The following is a 14,891-nucleotide window of genomic DNA, read 5'->3' as shown; positions in this document are numbered from 1 at the left end:
AAATTGGAAACTCTGCGATGTACTAAAGGGCTGTGAAATTCATCTTTTCACGCCAAGACTGTCGGAGCTCAGACACCAGAGTGTTTACATCAAATATAAACAAAATCCATTTCTTTCAATGACTTCTGATGTTTGTATTTACTCAGTGATTTTCTGGAGTACTTACAGGTATCAGTATTAAGATCTCACTTATTTACTCACAGTTATACTTCTTTATTTAGTAGTTTTTGTGTCTCCATGTGATGAGACAAAGTTAGTTTGTAAAATAAGACCTGCTTTAAATACTAGCTATTCCAATCTTCTGTGAATAATCACAACACAAATAAGATATCAGGGAAATGAAAGATGCGTAAATAAGAAAATACATAATTTAATGCTGTAAGAAATTTAAATTAATGAAATATAACTGATTTTGGGACAAATCTTGTTCATTAAACCGTTCATCTTTTGTTCAAGCATTTGATTCTAAAGGTTAGTGTGTCTGAAAATGTTGGTCCCATGCAGCAGTAAGTTTAATGTAAGATTGCTGGTTTCACTATATTTTGCAAACATGCAGGTAAAAGACAGAATGAGGTTCACTGTAGCTTTAAAACACCGCTTGATAAAAAAATGAAATTGGACAAGACAAATGTGTTTTAGCCATCAAACTCCTGTTAGGCCTAATTTACAGTAATTGAATTTTACAGGTAAACTATGAACCACATCCTGCTTTAACATGTTTCTATGCAGCCTCAGCAGCTGAACACTTTAAAGTCACATTCACCTCAAATAAAAGACGAGAGTCAGACGTCATGTCGGAACACATGTGCACTTTATTGGGATTGTTTAGTCAGTGTACAGGTTGGCCCCACCGGTCTGGCACCCCATGTTACCCCATCACGTCGAGACCCCTTGCCCCACCACCCCGGGGATGAAACCTCCAACAGGGGGAAGAAGAGGTCACGATTGGGTTTTGCATAACAAAAACAAAAAAATTAACAGGACCAAGATATTTTTAAGGCTGAAAGTACAAAAAACCCAGACATAATTTACATACAAGCGATACTACAACCATGTTTAAGTATGCGCCAACCACTGGGCAGCCTTCACAGAGGCGAATACGTGTCTGAACAATGCAGTTAACATTTGGAATCATGTGTCTGAACAATGCAGTTAACAAACATTTGGAATGACTCAAAAGAAAAACAAAATGTACATTTTTTAAGTCCCCAGATGCAACTGCAGAATCCTGGGGTGCTTTTTTTTTTTAATAACCTAGCCAAAAACATTACGGTCTCCTTCATCGTTCCAGTTTTTTAAAATCCTGAGTCAAGCGCCAAAAATAACTGAAGCCATGCCAATGAGTTGGTCATCTAGGCTCTGCGCCTGAGTGTGTATGAGAAATGTGTGGTGTGTGGTTGTTTTGCACAGAGCTGAAGTTGTCGGGCGTTTGGTCGGGGAGGGGGAGGAGGAACAGTCTGTTTAGAAGCATTTGCGGTGGACGATGGAGGGGCCGGACTCATCGTACTCCTGCTTGCTGATCCACATCTGCTGGAAGGTGGACAGGGAGGCCAGGATGGAGCCTCCGATCCAGACAGAGTATTTACGCTCTGGTGGGGCGATGATCTGCAGGGAGAGGAGGAGACGATTAGCGTTGTTCAAACTTACGCATTTCACTTATCGGACAGACAAAAACGCGACTCTGGACTCCGGGGCTCACCTTGATCTTCATGGTGGATGGGGCCAGGGCTGTGATCTCCTTCTGCATCCTGTCGGCGATGCCGGGGTACATGGTGGTACCTCCAGACAGCACGGTGTTGGCGTACAGGTCCTTACGGATGTCGACGTCGCACTTCATGATGCTGTTGTAGGTGGTCTCGTGGATACCGCAGGACTCCATACCTGAGAGCACAAACAGAAACACTCGTCAGGAAGTTGAACTTCGGCGTAACCAGAGCGGTTTAGCACGTTTTTAGCGTGTGGTGCAAGTTTTGTTCGAGGACATACCGAGGAAGGAAGGCTGGAAGAGGGCCTCTGGGCAACGGAACCTCTCGTTGCCGATGGTGATGACCTGTCCGTCAGGCAGCTCGTAGCTCTTCTCCAGGGAGGAGGAGGAGGCGGCGGTGCCCATCTCCTGCTCGAAGTCCAGGGCGACGTAGCACAGCTTCTCCTTGATGTCACGCACGATTTCCCTCTCGGCTGTGGTGGTGAAAGAGTAGCCGCGCTCTGTCAGGATCTTCATGAGGTAGTCTGTGAGGTCGCGGCCGGCCAAGTCCAGACGCAGGATGGCGTGGGGCAGGGCGTAGCCCTCGTAGATGGGCACTGTGTGGGTCACACCATCACCGGAGTCCATGACAATACCAGTGGTACGACCAGAGGCGTACAGGGACAGCACGGCCTGGATGGCAACGTACATGGCGGGGGTGTTGAAGGTCTCGAACATGATCTGTGAAAAGAGAAAACGCGTTAGCGCGCTCACTCACGGCAGGACGCGTCGAGCTTCCGTGGCCACTGCACTCACTACATGCATTAATGTGAGGCTAACGCGGACGTTAGTAGAGGAAAAAAAGTGCAGAAAGTCATTCCTTCACACTTGTGCAGGTCAGATGTCTATTAGGTGCTGATCTACTGACTCAGCTAGACACAAGTGCAGGTAAAGACACACAGTCAGGAGACCTGTTGATGATAGATCATCTTATAGGAGAGACGTCCTGGAGGAGAGGGGGAGGAAGGAGCGGGTGAGAACGGTCCGGAGAGGGAGACCGAGGAGGAAATGAGACATCTACTTTTACACCTTAATGTCTAACTGTTACGCTGTTTTTAGGGTGTGTACCTGGGTCATCTTCTCCCTGTTGGCTTTGGGGTTCAGGGGGGCCTCTGTGAGCAGGACTGGGTGCTCCTCAGGGGCAACTCTCAGCTCGTTGTAGAAGGTGTGATGCCAGATCTTCTCCATGTCGTCCCAGTTGGTCACGATACCGTGCTCAATGGGGTACTTCAGGGTCAGGATACCCCTCTTGCTCTGGGCTTCATCACCAACGTAGCTGTCCTTCTGGCCCATACCCACCATCACTCCCTGGACGAGACATCACACACCGTTACACACTCTGCACGGAAACTTCAAATATGTAATTCTGTACTCAAACATGGAGATATGTGGAGCATATCGTGTGTAGTTACAGGTACACATCTTTACTACGTGTACTTTTGTGTGAGAGATACAGTGGTTTAATATTAGCATAAGAGCTAGCATTGCATAATGTTAGAATATATGTGTTGTTGGCAGCGTAGTACTTTAAATATTTAAACCTTGTGCTGCCTTCAGGTGCCTTTCACAAGTATTTAAACTCTGAATCCTGAGTAATGTGTTTACTTTATTTAAAAAAAAGGAAAAAAGGCAATGAGCAACTTGGTAAGAAATGTGCAAGAATTTAAGATTTAATTTTTTTAAAGTGCAAAAATGTCTAAGGAAAAACAAACTCAAAATAATGTTACAAAGTTATTAAAAATCAAAGCGATTTTCTTCAAAGTCTTGATTTTATAAAATCAATTTTCTGTAATTTTGTAATCATTTCTTCCTCGCCATCTTCGCACATTTATGGCCGCATGATATAAAAGTTGTCTAGCTGATGTAAAACTTTGTTAACTGAATAGCATTTAAGCTAAACATAAACCATTTTAAACTGGGATTTAAAAAATTAAATCATTTTATTTTGAAATTGTTATTAAACTGATACTGTAAACATGTGCGTTTAAATCCATCATAAACCTGTAACACTCATTCAAACTCATTTTGACTCTTGGTGAGATCACTCACTCACCTGATGCCTGGGGCGACCGACGATGGAGGGAAAGACAGCACGAGGGGCGTCGTCTCCGGCGAATCCGGCTTTGCACATACCGGATCCGTTGTCAACAACCAGTGCGGCGATTTCATCTTCCATGGCTGAACTGTAAAGATGAAAAAAAAACAAACAACGTGACGGTTAATCTCACATCCGCCTCCAAACAGCTCCTGCCCGATTAACTTCCTGTTAACTAACTCGCGGCAGTGCGCGAGATTAGCCGCTGGGTGGAGCTCGTGCCCCACATTCCGACCGAGCGAGACAAAAGGAAGTGGCGCTGCATTCTGTTATTACCATATAAGGACATGCTTCGGTTTTGAGCAGCTTTGCGGCTACCGGCGCCATGGCGCGCGGCCAGAGCGACACAGCAGAGCGCGAGAAAGAACGTTCGACAGTATCAGAGTCGGCACCGCGCGACCACTCCCTCCGCATCACGACAGCTACCTGCTTCCGCTGCCCTTCACATTAATGGTTTTTGATACCCGGCAGATTTTTCACTTCAATATCACTGCGTCATACTGCTTCATTCATCGCATGCTGTCCATCTGACACGCGGCTGCAAACACCCTCACCGTCAATTCAACATTTTTTTTTTTTTAAAAAAGTGTAACTACCTTTAAATAATTTAGTTTAAGAAAAAAAAAAAAAAAAATCAAGTTGCATAATGAACTCATGTTGACTCATGAATGGGTCACAAGCCTTTGACTGATGCTCCATTTCCTGAAAGCCACGCCTTTTATTTTATAAGGGTGGATGATTTGTCATTTTCCTCTTGTGCATAACCGGCTACACCGGAATTCCTTGCAAGACATGTTTATTCAATTAAGCAATTAAGCTTTTTTTTCTGCTTTATTGCAGGGCCTATTTTTCCTGTCCTTTTTTCTCCATTCATATAAACCCTTATAAATGCAAATATTAAGATTATAAAGTGAAGTCTAGTACGCCTGGTGAGTGGACAAAAGCGACCATGAAAAAGTAATCTAGATTAAAATCGCCACAGTTGCAAGTCTGAAGGGCGGTGTTAGCATGATGCGGCTAAGCTAATATGCTAAAGTAGGTCACACCCCGCCGCATCGGGCGCACAAAGGGAGCAGCCGGGATCCAGACGACCTCAACTCAAAAGCCTCTTTCACAGAGCCCTGCTGAGGGAGGAGAGGCGAGCCAGGAAAACTGCAAATGTTGCTCAACTACACGATGGAAAAAACCCAGGCTGAAGCAGGACCGTTATCTTACAGGGCGACGTTAATTATAAGCCGGCTAACGGTGCACCCAAAAGCACCTGTGAGTTGCACAAGTTTAGCGGTCTCTTGCAATCACCACGGCATACTTCAACACAAGCGGACACAAACACTGGTTTCTTTTAGGATTACTTTTTTAAAATCATTGAGTTAAATTAGCGGTGCAGTTCATGTATGACAGGACAAAGAACCTCGTGGTCACTTCCATCTTTTACATTCAAAATGACTTTCTACCTTTGAAAAACACAAAACAACTAGCTGTTTCGTTAAAATATGATTCTGAAATTAAACACACAAGTGCAGGCTCGTGTCTTCTTACCTTTGGGTGGGGGGCTTTTCGCTTTAAGGGAACCGGTTTCAGGCAAATGATATCCCGCACAAGCTGCGTGTGACGGCGCTCAGAGTGAATCCGTTAGCTGTGGGCGCATGTTTTTTATACCGCGTCAGCTGCCCGGCTCGAGCCATAAAAGGTAAACTTTCGGAATGGCGCGCTCTGATTGGTCCAGCGTCATGCACTGGGGCACGTCGCGTGCACACTGTGGTGCACTGGGGGCTCGCGATTTGAGGGAGAGAGAGAGAGGGAGGCGATAATAGCAAAGGATTGGAGAAAATAAAAGGGAAGGGATTGATGTTGTGAGGCCTAGTAAAGCCTAATCTCTTGATATAGTGTTTTATGTACAGGTGAAATGATGTTTAAGCTTGTGTTAGTGTGAAAATGTCTCTCCTGCACCTGCTCGGAGCCGTTTGGCACACTGACAGAGCTCAGCACGAGGACTCCTCCCTGAGCAGGCTGCAGAGGCCCGAGACTGTCCTCCAAACCGCTCCTTCCCTGCTCCTTTCTTCACCTTAACATCACATTATTTGATTATTTCAGGGCGATTGCTGGTGTCTGAAAACCGGCTGTAAACTCAGTGGGAGTCACTGCAACACCGGGTCAAACACATGACACACACACACACACACACACACACACACAGAGTGGAGCTGATCTGCTACAAGCCGGGGAATGACCACTTTATGTAGGCCACCGCTTCCCCACATACTGCCAGCGCTTGCTGATCATGTTCATTTATTGATTAAGTATTTGTGCTTTGTGGCTGCATGGTCTCGGCTCCTCCTAAATATCCGGTCAGAGGCTGCCTGCGAGCTCTGCCTGAGATTCAATACTTTGACAAAGGTGTGTCTCTTCAGGAGGATTTGTTAGCATTCTCAGATTTTAATGCTGCTTGCAGTGTACTAGATGTTAAAGAGAGCGTCATACCGTAGATTTTAGACAATATACCAATTTCAAAAAATCCCCAAAATACAAAATGCCATTTTTTAATCATGTAGGCTAACCTAGGACACAACTAGGCCAGATGTCAGCAACATAACATCAAAAGAGCCATTTTTGGCCCAAAAAAAGAAAAGAAAAATAATCTCTCTTTAGCTGCAATATGGCGCTTAAGCATGACTACCATAACAACAAAAATCTTTGCAGTTTGTGTTTTGTCGTATTATGGTATTTATCTGATTTTATCCGTTTGTTCAGGTTCATCTGGTTCTTTGTTGAATCATTTGTTAAATTTGCAGATATGTTTGTGATGTTGGGTTTGACAACCTTTACTATCAAGAGAGTCTGCAAACATCGAAAAAAAAATAAAACGATACGCGGAGCTGCAAACTGAGCCTTATAGTAAGTATTAGTAACACGGCCCATAGGTCTAAATAAGCCTATCAACATTACTTGTGGGTCTAAATGAGCTTTATTCCAAAGTATAGCAGAGCACGCAGACTTGAGGCAACAAACTTAATTTGAACATTTTGACGTCATAATCCAAATAATGAGCATTCATGATTTATTTTCAGCACAAGGTGGCTCCTCTGCAGTCAGCTGATAATCATTATTTGGTTCATTGCAGAATTGGCGGTTGAAGAGAACCTGAAGTAGTTTCAGAAAATTGTACATGTTTAAGTATTTAAGTGTTTTTTAACTGGATGTTGTGTTTGCTCATTTGTGTTGTGTGACAGATCTACACGTCTTCTTGTGTTTATTGTTGTAACGAGTTTTACGCTGCCATTTTGGCCAAGTTGATCTTGAAAAAAGAGATTTTAAATCTCAATGAAACTTTTACCTTTTCCTTTTTTGGACCTGAAATCTAAACCCTAAACAGGGAGATTCAAGACTAGCCACCAGTATTAGATTTGGCAAAATTTTGAGGAAAAGCAACCAGGCTTTAGACATATAGGTGCACATTCTATTTGATGCAAAGAAAAATATTTAATTGGTGTATAGGTTAAACATTTTTACATTTGGAGGATGTAAGCATCACTTTCGCCCTACAACAATAATAAATGGAAACAAAAATATAAAATAAAAATGTTTAATTCCCTTCCATTCCCACCCAATTTTCTCTATTTATGTCATTTTAAAAATATTTCTTTTATGTTTTTTTCTTGTAATTTTTTTCTCTTTTACTACTTCTTGAGTTGTGATGTTACAGTTACAGAAAAAGAAAAAAATATGGTGATATGTAAACACATGTAAATGATGTATTTGTCCTGCTTCCACAAATAAAAATAGCTGTTAAAAAACATTATTAAATTCATTTTTGTCAAAACCACAAGGAGCCAGTGGAGAGGGGCTGAGGAGACGCAGGTAGCCGACCCCTGACCTTGGCTGTTTTATGTCATTTTGAACCATTACGAAGCAGAAAGAGTCTCCATCAACATTTCCAGCATTATCATTCAAACTCTTTGGGTTTTACTCTTTTGTGTTTTACTGTTTTTCCTGCACTTACAGATGTTACTCACTCCTTTTTTCCACTTCCAGGTCACCTGAACGTTTAAAATATTTGGGCTTTTCATCCTCTGCATCATTCACATCATGACTAATGAGTCTCGTGTGACACAATCTTAGATTTTGCGGCTCGCCGAAGGCCTGCAGGCTATAGTCAAATTTCCATTCTTGGTCCACTGCCATGTTAAATCTCTGTACACAATCAGACCATTATCATAAATTATGCCGCTCCACTTTGGTTTTACACATCTCTGAATTTATTTTTTCATCTTTCTCTCCCTCCATCCTCCATCCTCCGTCTTAAATCTAACGTCTGGCCTTTACCTCCATTCATGTTGTCTTTATCTGTTGGTAGAACGGATGTGCGGCCTTGTTGCCATTTAAAGCTCTGACGGAGACATGCAGCAACTTCTTCTCTTCCTCCTTTACTATTTCCCCTTCCTCTATCGTTTGCATCAGCTCTTGTGGTCTTTTCTTCTCTTCCTTGTCTCATTCATGGTGTTGCCTTTAAATGGGCAATATTGCTTCATATGACCCTTTAAATCAGCCACAACTCCAACAAAATAACACCATGACTGTAGCTTAACCTTCCTCTAACCTTGCAGATTCGTTCGGTTCGTGCACATTTTTACCAATAACTTTACAAGACTTTTCAATGACTCTGAGGCTAATTTTAAAGACAATACATTTTCTGAAACGGCCATTGATACTTCTTGTTGGTTCTTTTTTTATTATTATATAATAGTGTTTCAAATATATATTATTTGCCTACCAAACCTGCGGGCATGTTTTTTCCCCTTTTTTTCTGGCAATATTTAAAGAAAAAATTGCCTTTTTTTTCTTTAAATGTTTTAGTTTTTTTAAAAAAAAGAAAACAATTTGGCAATTTTTTCCTGGATTTTTATTTATTTTTTTGATATTGATATTTCCCCTAAAAACTTTTGGTGATTTTTTTTCTGTAGAAACTTTTGGTAATTTTAAAAAAAATATATGGAAAGGCACGTTTTCATTAAAAAAACACCAATAATAACACCATTTATCACAGCCAGAAAGAGTAAACTGAAACTGAAATTATTGTTGGATTTCAAATTTACAACAGTCTAAGAAAATATAATTTGTTATTAACCAGGTTTGTGAAGCTAAATTCCATGACTTTTTCAAAATTGTCAGGGTACATTTAGTTTCCAAAACTTTTCCAGGCCTGGAAATTGCCATTTGCAAATTCCATGATTTTTCCAGGTTTTTTATGACCGTACTAACCCTGCAACTGGTTAATCAGCAAATTTCAGGCCATTTTTTTTTTTTTACAAACAAATTCAAAGTTTAGCCCTGCTCCCAGACTTAAATAAATACTTGTGTGTGATAAATATTTATAGTCACAAAAGGCAACGAATGGAGCTCAAGATCAGCCGCACTGAGCGCTGACTCTGGAGACGCTGTTAGAGCGTGCACAGACGAAACGCAAAGTGTTTAAGGTGATCAAAGGTCTGCTGGGCCACTTATTGATTTACAGGCCTTAAATCTCGATGTTGAGGGTCAAATCTCAAACCTACTTTATCCCTGTCTGACCCACGTCAGCCTCGTCTTTTATTTTATTTTTGTTTCATCGGTGATAAAGTTACATTTCCGGATGAGGCAGTGAAAAAGTCAGTTCTGGTGTTTTGAACCTTGTGTCTCCATGTTGACACTGTGATAACACAAACTGGGATTGGCTAGGAAATATTTAATCTGGACTAAAGGGAGTGCCTCTGGGTCAGGTCGAGAGTGTGTGTGTGTGTGTGTGTGTGTGTGTGTCTATGAGTGAGTCATTGTTGCGGCCACGCCTTCTTTGATTCAGGTGAAAAACAGAAAATGACATGATGTATTCATCGTCACTCGTGAATAAAGAGAGAAACTAGAGATCCATTTTGCTTCAGCGTCACCGTGTTAAAGGAGCAGCGTGTCAGATTCAGAGGGATTTAGTGGCGTCTCGCAGTGAGGACTGTAGATTGTATCCAGTCAAACTTCTCCCTGTTAGAAAGACTTAAGTGTTCATTGTTCAGGAGGTTTTTACAGGGGGACGAGTTATCCGCACAGGTCTCCTCCTCTACGAAATAGACGCACCAGGTGATTTAAACTGAACAAAAGACTGAATAAAGCACCATCAGGTTACAAATCAATGATTCTCCTATGCTGTTTGGCATGTTGCAGACGCCTGCTGGCTAAAGCTCTGATTCTCTGCCCGAGAGGGACGGGAAACAAGAGAGAAAGAGAGTGTTTGCTTCTGCCTCCCAAGAGGTGGAAAAAATGTATGTAACAGCCTAAAAAAGTGCAGCGATCATCATCTGCACGCCACATCGCCATGGATGACACACCGAGGGGTGCTGCCCGTACTGAACCTGACAGGCACGAGACGACAGACTATTGAAAACAGGAAAAGAAGACCAAGAAGTGGTTGCGGGAAAACACATGATCCCTCAGCTTGTAATAAATACTCTAAAAAAACCCCAAAAACTATAGTACATTTCTTTTACAGTATAAATTTAAGTTTTTAATCGGGCTCTGGGGCCAAAAAAAAATGCTGGGTCGAGTCGGGCTTGGACAGAAACTGTACAGGTTCATGTCATGTCGGGCCTGATTTTTTTGGCCTGATCAGAGCTCGACTGCTTACCAGCACTGAGAGCCGAATTATGCAGAGGTCTCTTCCTCTCCAAAACAAACAGACCAGGTGATTTAAACCTGTAAAGACACTGAATGAAGCAGACTGATATTTTAAATCAGTGCTTCTGTTTGGCACGTCGCAGAGGGGCCATTAGCCTCGCACCTGCTGATGTGCGCTCACCGTTTTTCAACGATAACTTAGAGCCAGATGTTCACAAGGTTTTTACCGGGAGCTGCATTATTCACAGCGGTCTCTTCCTCTCCAAAATAAAAAGGACCTGGTGATTAAAACCAGCAGAAATACTGAAAAAAGCAGTTTCATGTAAACAAAAAAAATTACAATGCTGCTTGTCACAGAGGGACTGCTAACAACGGCGTACACGTGATTAAATGGTTCAGTCTAAGGTAACAAAAACACATCAGTTCTCATGTTCAGGTGAAGTAACACTCAGGACAAAATATCTTAAATCCTGCAAATCGGACCTTTAAATCAGCTGTCAGTCATCTTCGGTAAGATTTGAGATATGCGTGTATTTATGTACGTGTGTGTACTGGCTGTAAGTGAGAGGTCTCTGGTTTAGTGCTGTGTTGTCAACACTCTTCAGTGGGAATTTCTACGAGCCAAGTGCTTGAAATAGTGTCCCGGGAGGACTCCTCTCATGTGTCATAACAGTGTGTGTGTGTGTGTGTGTGTGTGTGTGTGTTTACACCAGTGTAATGTGGCTCTCTGAACCTGCACCTTGCTGCCAAGGTCCCTGATGCAAGAGCTAATGATTTTTTCGGAGGATCTTTCATCGTGACACAAGTTTATACACAGACCCTGCAGGTGTTGAGTTTAACGACTCTCACTACGAGCTGCGGTTATCTAAATAAGCTATTCATCAGACTGAGTGACACTTTAATGAGAGCAACAAGAGGAAGCTCTGACAGGCTTCAACCTGTCCTTAAAAGTCAGAAAGAGTTCGGGAGCTACTGAAAATGACTGTAATTTAGGAGTAAAAAACTTGTGCCCTTTGGCGAAAACACCTCATCCATATGTTTCTACAAAAATGATGTTCAGCAGCTCGACCAGGCGGCCACCAGTGGAGGCCAGCGTGGGGCCGGAGTCAGCAGGTACAAAGGGTTTCAGCAGGTGAATTGTTTCAGCTGTTTACTTTTCAATGCTTGTTGGTCTTTTTTCAGCGTGGCACGCAACACACGGAGGGCTCAACCTGGAGCCCAATCATCATAACTCACAAATCAGTGATTGGCGGCACTGACACGGACTGAACACAGTCACACTTTGTGATGCTCTGGCAGAAAAACCCTCCTGAATGTGGCTTTAGGCCTCACATCCTTGTCTGTGTGACTCACTAAGTGACTTCTGAAGGCCACACAAACAGCTTTTGTTGGTAGAAAACTGTTAGTGACCCTTTTTTCCATCAACATGACCAAATGTTTCCATGATATAAAAGTTTATCACCTTTCATAAATCATGCCTGTTTTTTCTCTCTCATTTCTCAGCACATACCTTCAGCAAAGTTTTATTTTTAAACCAAACAAGATGTTGAGTGGTGAGCTTTAGAGGTGACAGAAGGCAGATTTTGTTACCTTTGGACAGAGTTTGACAGGACTTTCTGATCTTTGAGCTACGCTAAACTAACCGACTACTGGCTGTAACCTTAAATTTAACAGACAGATGCCATCTGATACTCTGAAAGAAAGTGAATCATTGTTTCTCAACTTTTCCTTTAAACTTCTTAGCTTGCAAACTAAAAGAAGAAAATAAAATCCCATTATTGCGGCATTAAGTGTGACCTTACATGACGCTTTTTTTTTAACTTTTACTTAAACTACACTTACTACTCACACACACACACACACACACACACACACGGCGCAGTGACGCAAGGATGCAGTGCAATGTAGCTGACATACAAAGTGCATTTCCAACATGACATCATCTGTTTCTCATCCTCCTCGTCCCTCTCTGTCCACGTTTTACTCCACTCAGATCTCATCTGATGGTTTCATCTCTCTGGTTGTTTACAGCCCTCTTCTGATGTCAACATTTCCAGTCCTTAAAGCTTTCAGCCTCACTCAAGGCTAATTGCAACACTAATGTTTTTTGTATTGAGCTGCAGTCTTGTTGTCTAATAGCAGTAAGACTCGCGGCAGCAGATGTTTAACTCTTTCTGTGTGTGTGTGGATAATAGATATAGTATTCATGTCCACCCCCTATGGCCGGCTTCACCCATTAGCAACAGGCCTTTCATGGTTCCTCTCCCCTCCCCCGCAAACACACCCACATACACACCAAACATGCCCTTGTTTGTAGCCACAGACCTCTGCTGCCATGAGCACAAAATATCAAATTCTCCTCACAATTACAGCAACACAAAGAGGAAGAAGAGGAGACGCCATAATGAAGAAAGAAAGAAGAGACAAGTGTGTTGTGAGAGTGAATTAGTCAGCGATGGCCTTCATTGGCTAAGGGCAAAGAGAAACTTGTGGCATCTTTAATTGTTAGAGGAACAGGAAGTCATGTGGGAGGGGTTTAGTGATACAGCGCTGCAGAACAGACTGTTTCTTCTTCTGTGGTGCTGCTGCTAGTTAACGAGTTACCATATTTGAAGAGAAAGACCCGAGCTAATGACGTCACACGCCGGTGTCACAACTGTTTCAGTTCACTGGTAAACACTGAGACTACACAGGCACACACACACACACACACACATCAATGCTATTGTGTCATTAAATGGACATTTTTGTCATATAGTTGAGAGGTCAGGGTGGTGTGAAGTCAACAAAGTCTATTGTTTGACTCTCAGAAAGCACACACACACACACACACACACACACACACACAGTCTGACACCCACGTATGCTCTTTGTCAGATCATGTATCCATATAAAGCGCTGAATTACTCATACACATATTCGCACTGTCATCAAAGATAGCATTTGGTTATGATTAGCTGTTGTCATTTAAAATTCTTCAACCTTTGATCCACACACACACACACACACACACACACACACACACACACACACACACACACACTCATACATGTATATAAACACACATGCTACAGTACCGGGTTACTGATTGACTTATCACATGGCAGTGGTGATGCCTGACCTCAGCAGGCAAAAGGCACAAAGTCAGCGTGTCACCTGTCAGTTCCTCGTGTGATGTAAATCACTGCTGCAGGTGTTTAAAGTATAATTCCTTGTAGGTCCTGTTTACATGTATACAGATGTTTGTTTGTTTTTTAAAAACGTCTGTCCAAACGACTTTAATTTGACAAAATATCTCTGTTCACACCACAACATGAAAAATGCTCCAACTGTTCACTTGTCACAGAGTTAGTGAAGTGTTCAGGCATTTTCAAGATCTCATCAACGTTAATTCCCCTTTGATAAAAGGATGAAGGAGTTCACTCAAGACCCGCTAACACCCGCTAACATCTCGCCTTATTATTTAGTGGGAAAGGTCGCAGTCGACAGTCACTTTCAGGTCAAATGACTGCAGTAGTCATGGGTATTTATCGTCTCTGTCTCTGATTGACTTCCATCGGCAGAGATGGAAATACAACACACAAGTGGACGTGTGAATTTAAGCCCCTTTGCTGGCGCGATGTAATGACGGGCTCACAGAAAATACCATCTGTCTCCTCCATGCAGCGGACGGCACACAATAATAGGGATATATTAAATAAAGTGTGTTTTTCTGTGTTGGCAGGCGAAGGTTCAAAGATATTTTTGATGCTCTGGACAAGTTTTCCTTCCAATCCAAAGTGACAACAATCCCACTCTAGAAACTGTCCCTCCATCTTCTGATTTTACGGGTCTGATCCAAAACCATCAATTCTGGCTAATTTAAAACTGTGGACGCAAAGCTATGTTTACACTACAGGCCTAAGTGGCCCAAATCTGACCAAAATACCACTGGGTGAAGAAAAAGTTGGAGTAATACTAAGTTTAAGTGTGAAGTAGTCGTTAGACCAAGCAGTGCTACCAAAACGAAAACAAACAGGTTGGCTGCCACTGTTGTTGTTGTCTCTGGTGTTTGCTTATCGGACAAAGCAAAAATAGGCGTGTGTGACTTGAGGAGGTTGTGTTATCATTTCCTGAATGCTCTGTTTCACACATTCACAAGGATACAGCAGGATATATACAAAAAACGACATGGATACACTGCCTGTGCAAAGCATCGTTATTCTGCCTTACCATTCTGTATAAAGGTGTGAGCAAGGAAAGAGGGGACAGAGGTTTCTCTTTTTTAAGCCAGCAACGGAAATAGTAACAGCGCCAAATCGATGTCTATGTAAGAGGACATGCAACATGTGCATGCAACATGTCTGTCACACCTTTTTTTTTTTGCTTCCATGATGCCAGCATGTAATCTAAAATCGCTCCCTGGAGTGGTAG

General features: G+C 42.4%; 1 protein-coding gene across 1 annotated transcript; it reads right to left on the bottom strand.

Moving 5' to 3' along the window:
- Nucleotides 1-789: 789 nt before the first annotated feature.
- Nucleotides 790-5,532, bottom strand: actb2 (actin, beta 2). The gene is made up of 6 exons (XM_042505881.2): nt 5,379-5,532; nt 3,798-3,927; nt 2,813-3,052; nt 1,987-2,425; nt 1,700-1,881; nt 790-1,605 (listed from the first exon to the last, which is right to left on the bottom strand). Exons 2-6 carry the CDS (start codon nt 3,918-3,920, stop codon nt 1,462-1,464), a joined length of 1,128 nt encoding a protein of 375 aa, XP_042361815.1. The 5' UTR covers nt 3,921-3,927; nt 5,379-5,532; the 3' UTR covers nt 790-1,461.
- Between the last annotated feature and the right edge of the window lie 9,359 nt (nt 5,533-14,891).

Source organism: Plectropomus leopardus, chromosome 18 (assembly GCF_026936395.1).
Source record: "Plectropomus leopardus strain MGB_pleo_1.0 chromosome 18, ASM2693639v1, whole genome shotgun sequence".
NCBI classification, from domain to species: Eukaryota; Metazoa; Chordata; class Actinopteri; order Perciformes; family Serranidae; genus Plectropomus; species Plectropomus leopardus.
This window is presented reverse-complemented; position numbering and strand designations above follow the sequence as displayed.

Bases quoted from the DNA above. Each gene is read 5' to 3' on its own strand.
- actb2 (XM_042505881.2), bottom strand. From the start codon at position 3,920: ATGGAAGATGAAATCGCCGCACTGGTTGTTGACAACGGATCCGGTATG. The intron at 2,426-2,812 runs GTACACACCCTA...CTCTTTTCACAG, and splicing joins ACAGGGAGAAGATGACCCAG to ATCATGTTCGAGACCTTCAA. The intron at 1,606-1,699 runs GTGAGCCCCGGA...CTCTCCCTGCAG, and splicing joins CATCCACCATGAAGATCAAG to ATCATCGCCCCACCAGAGCG.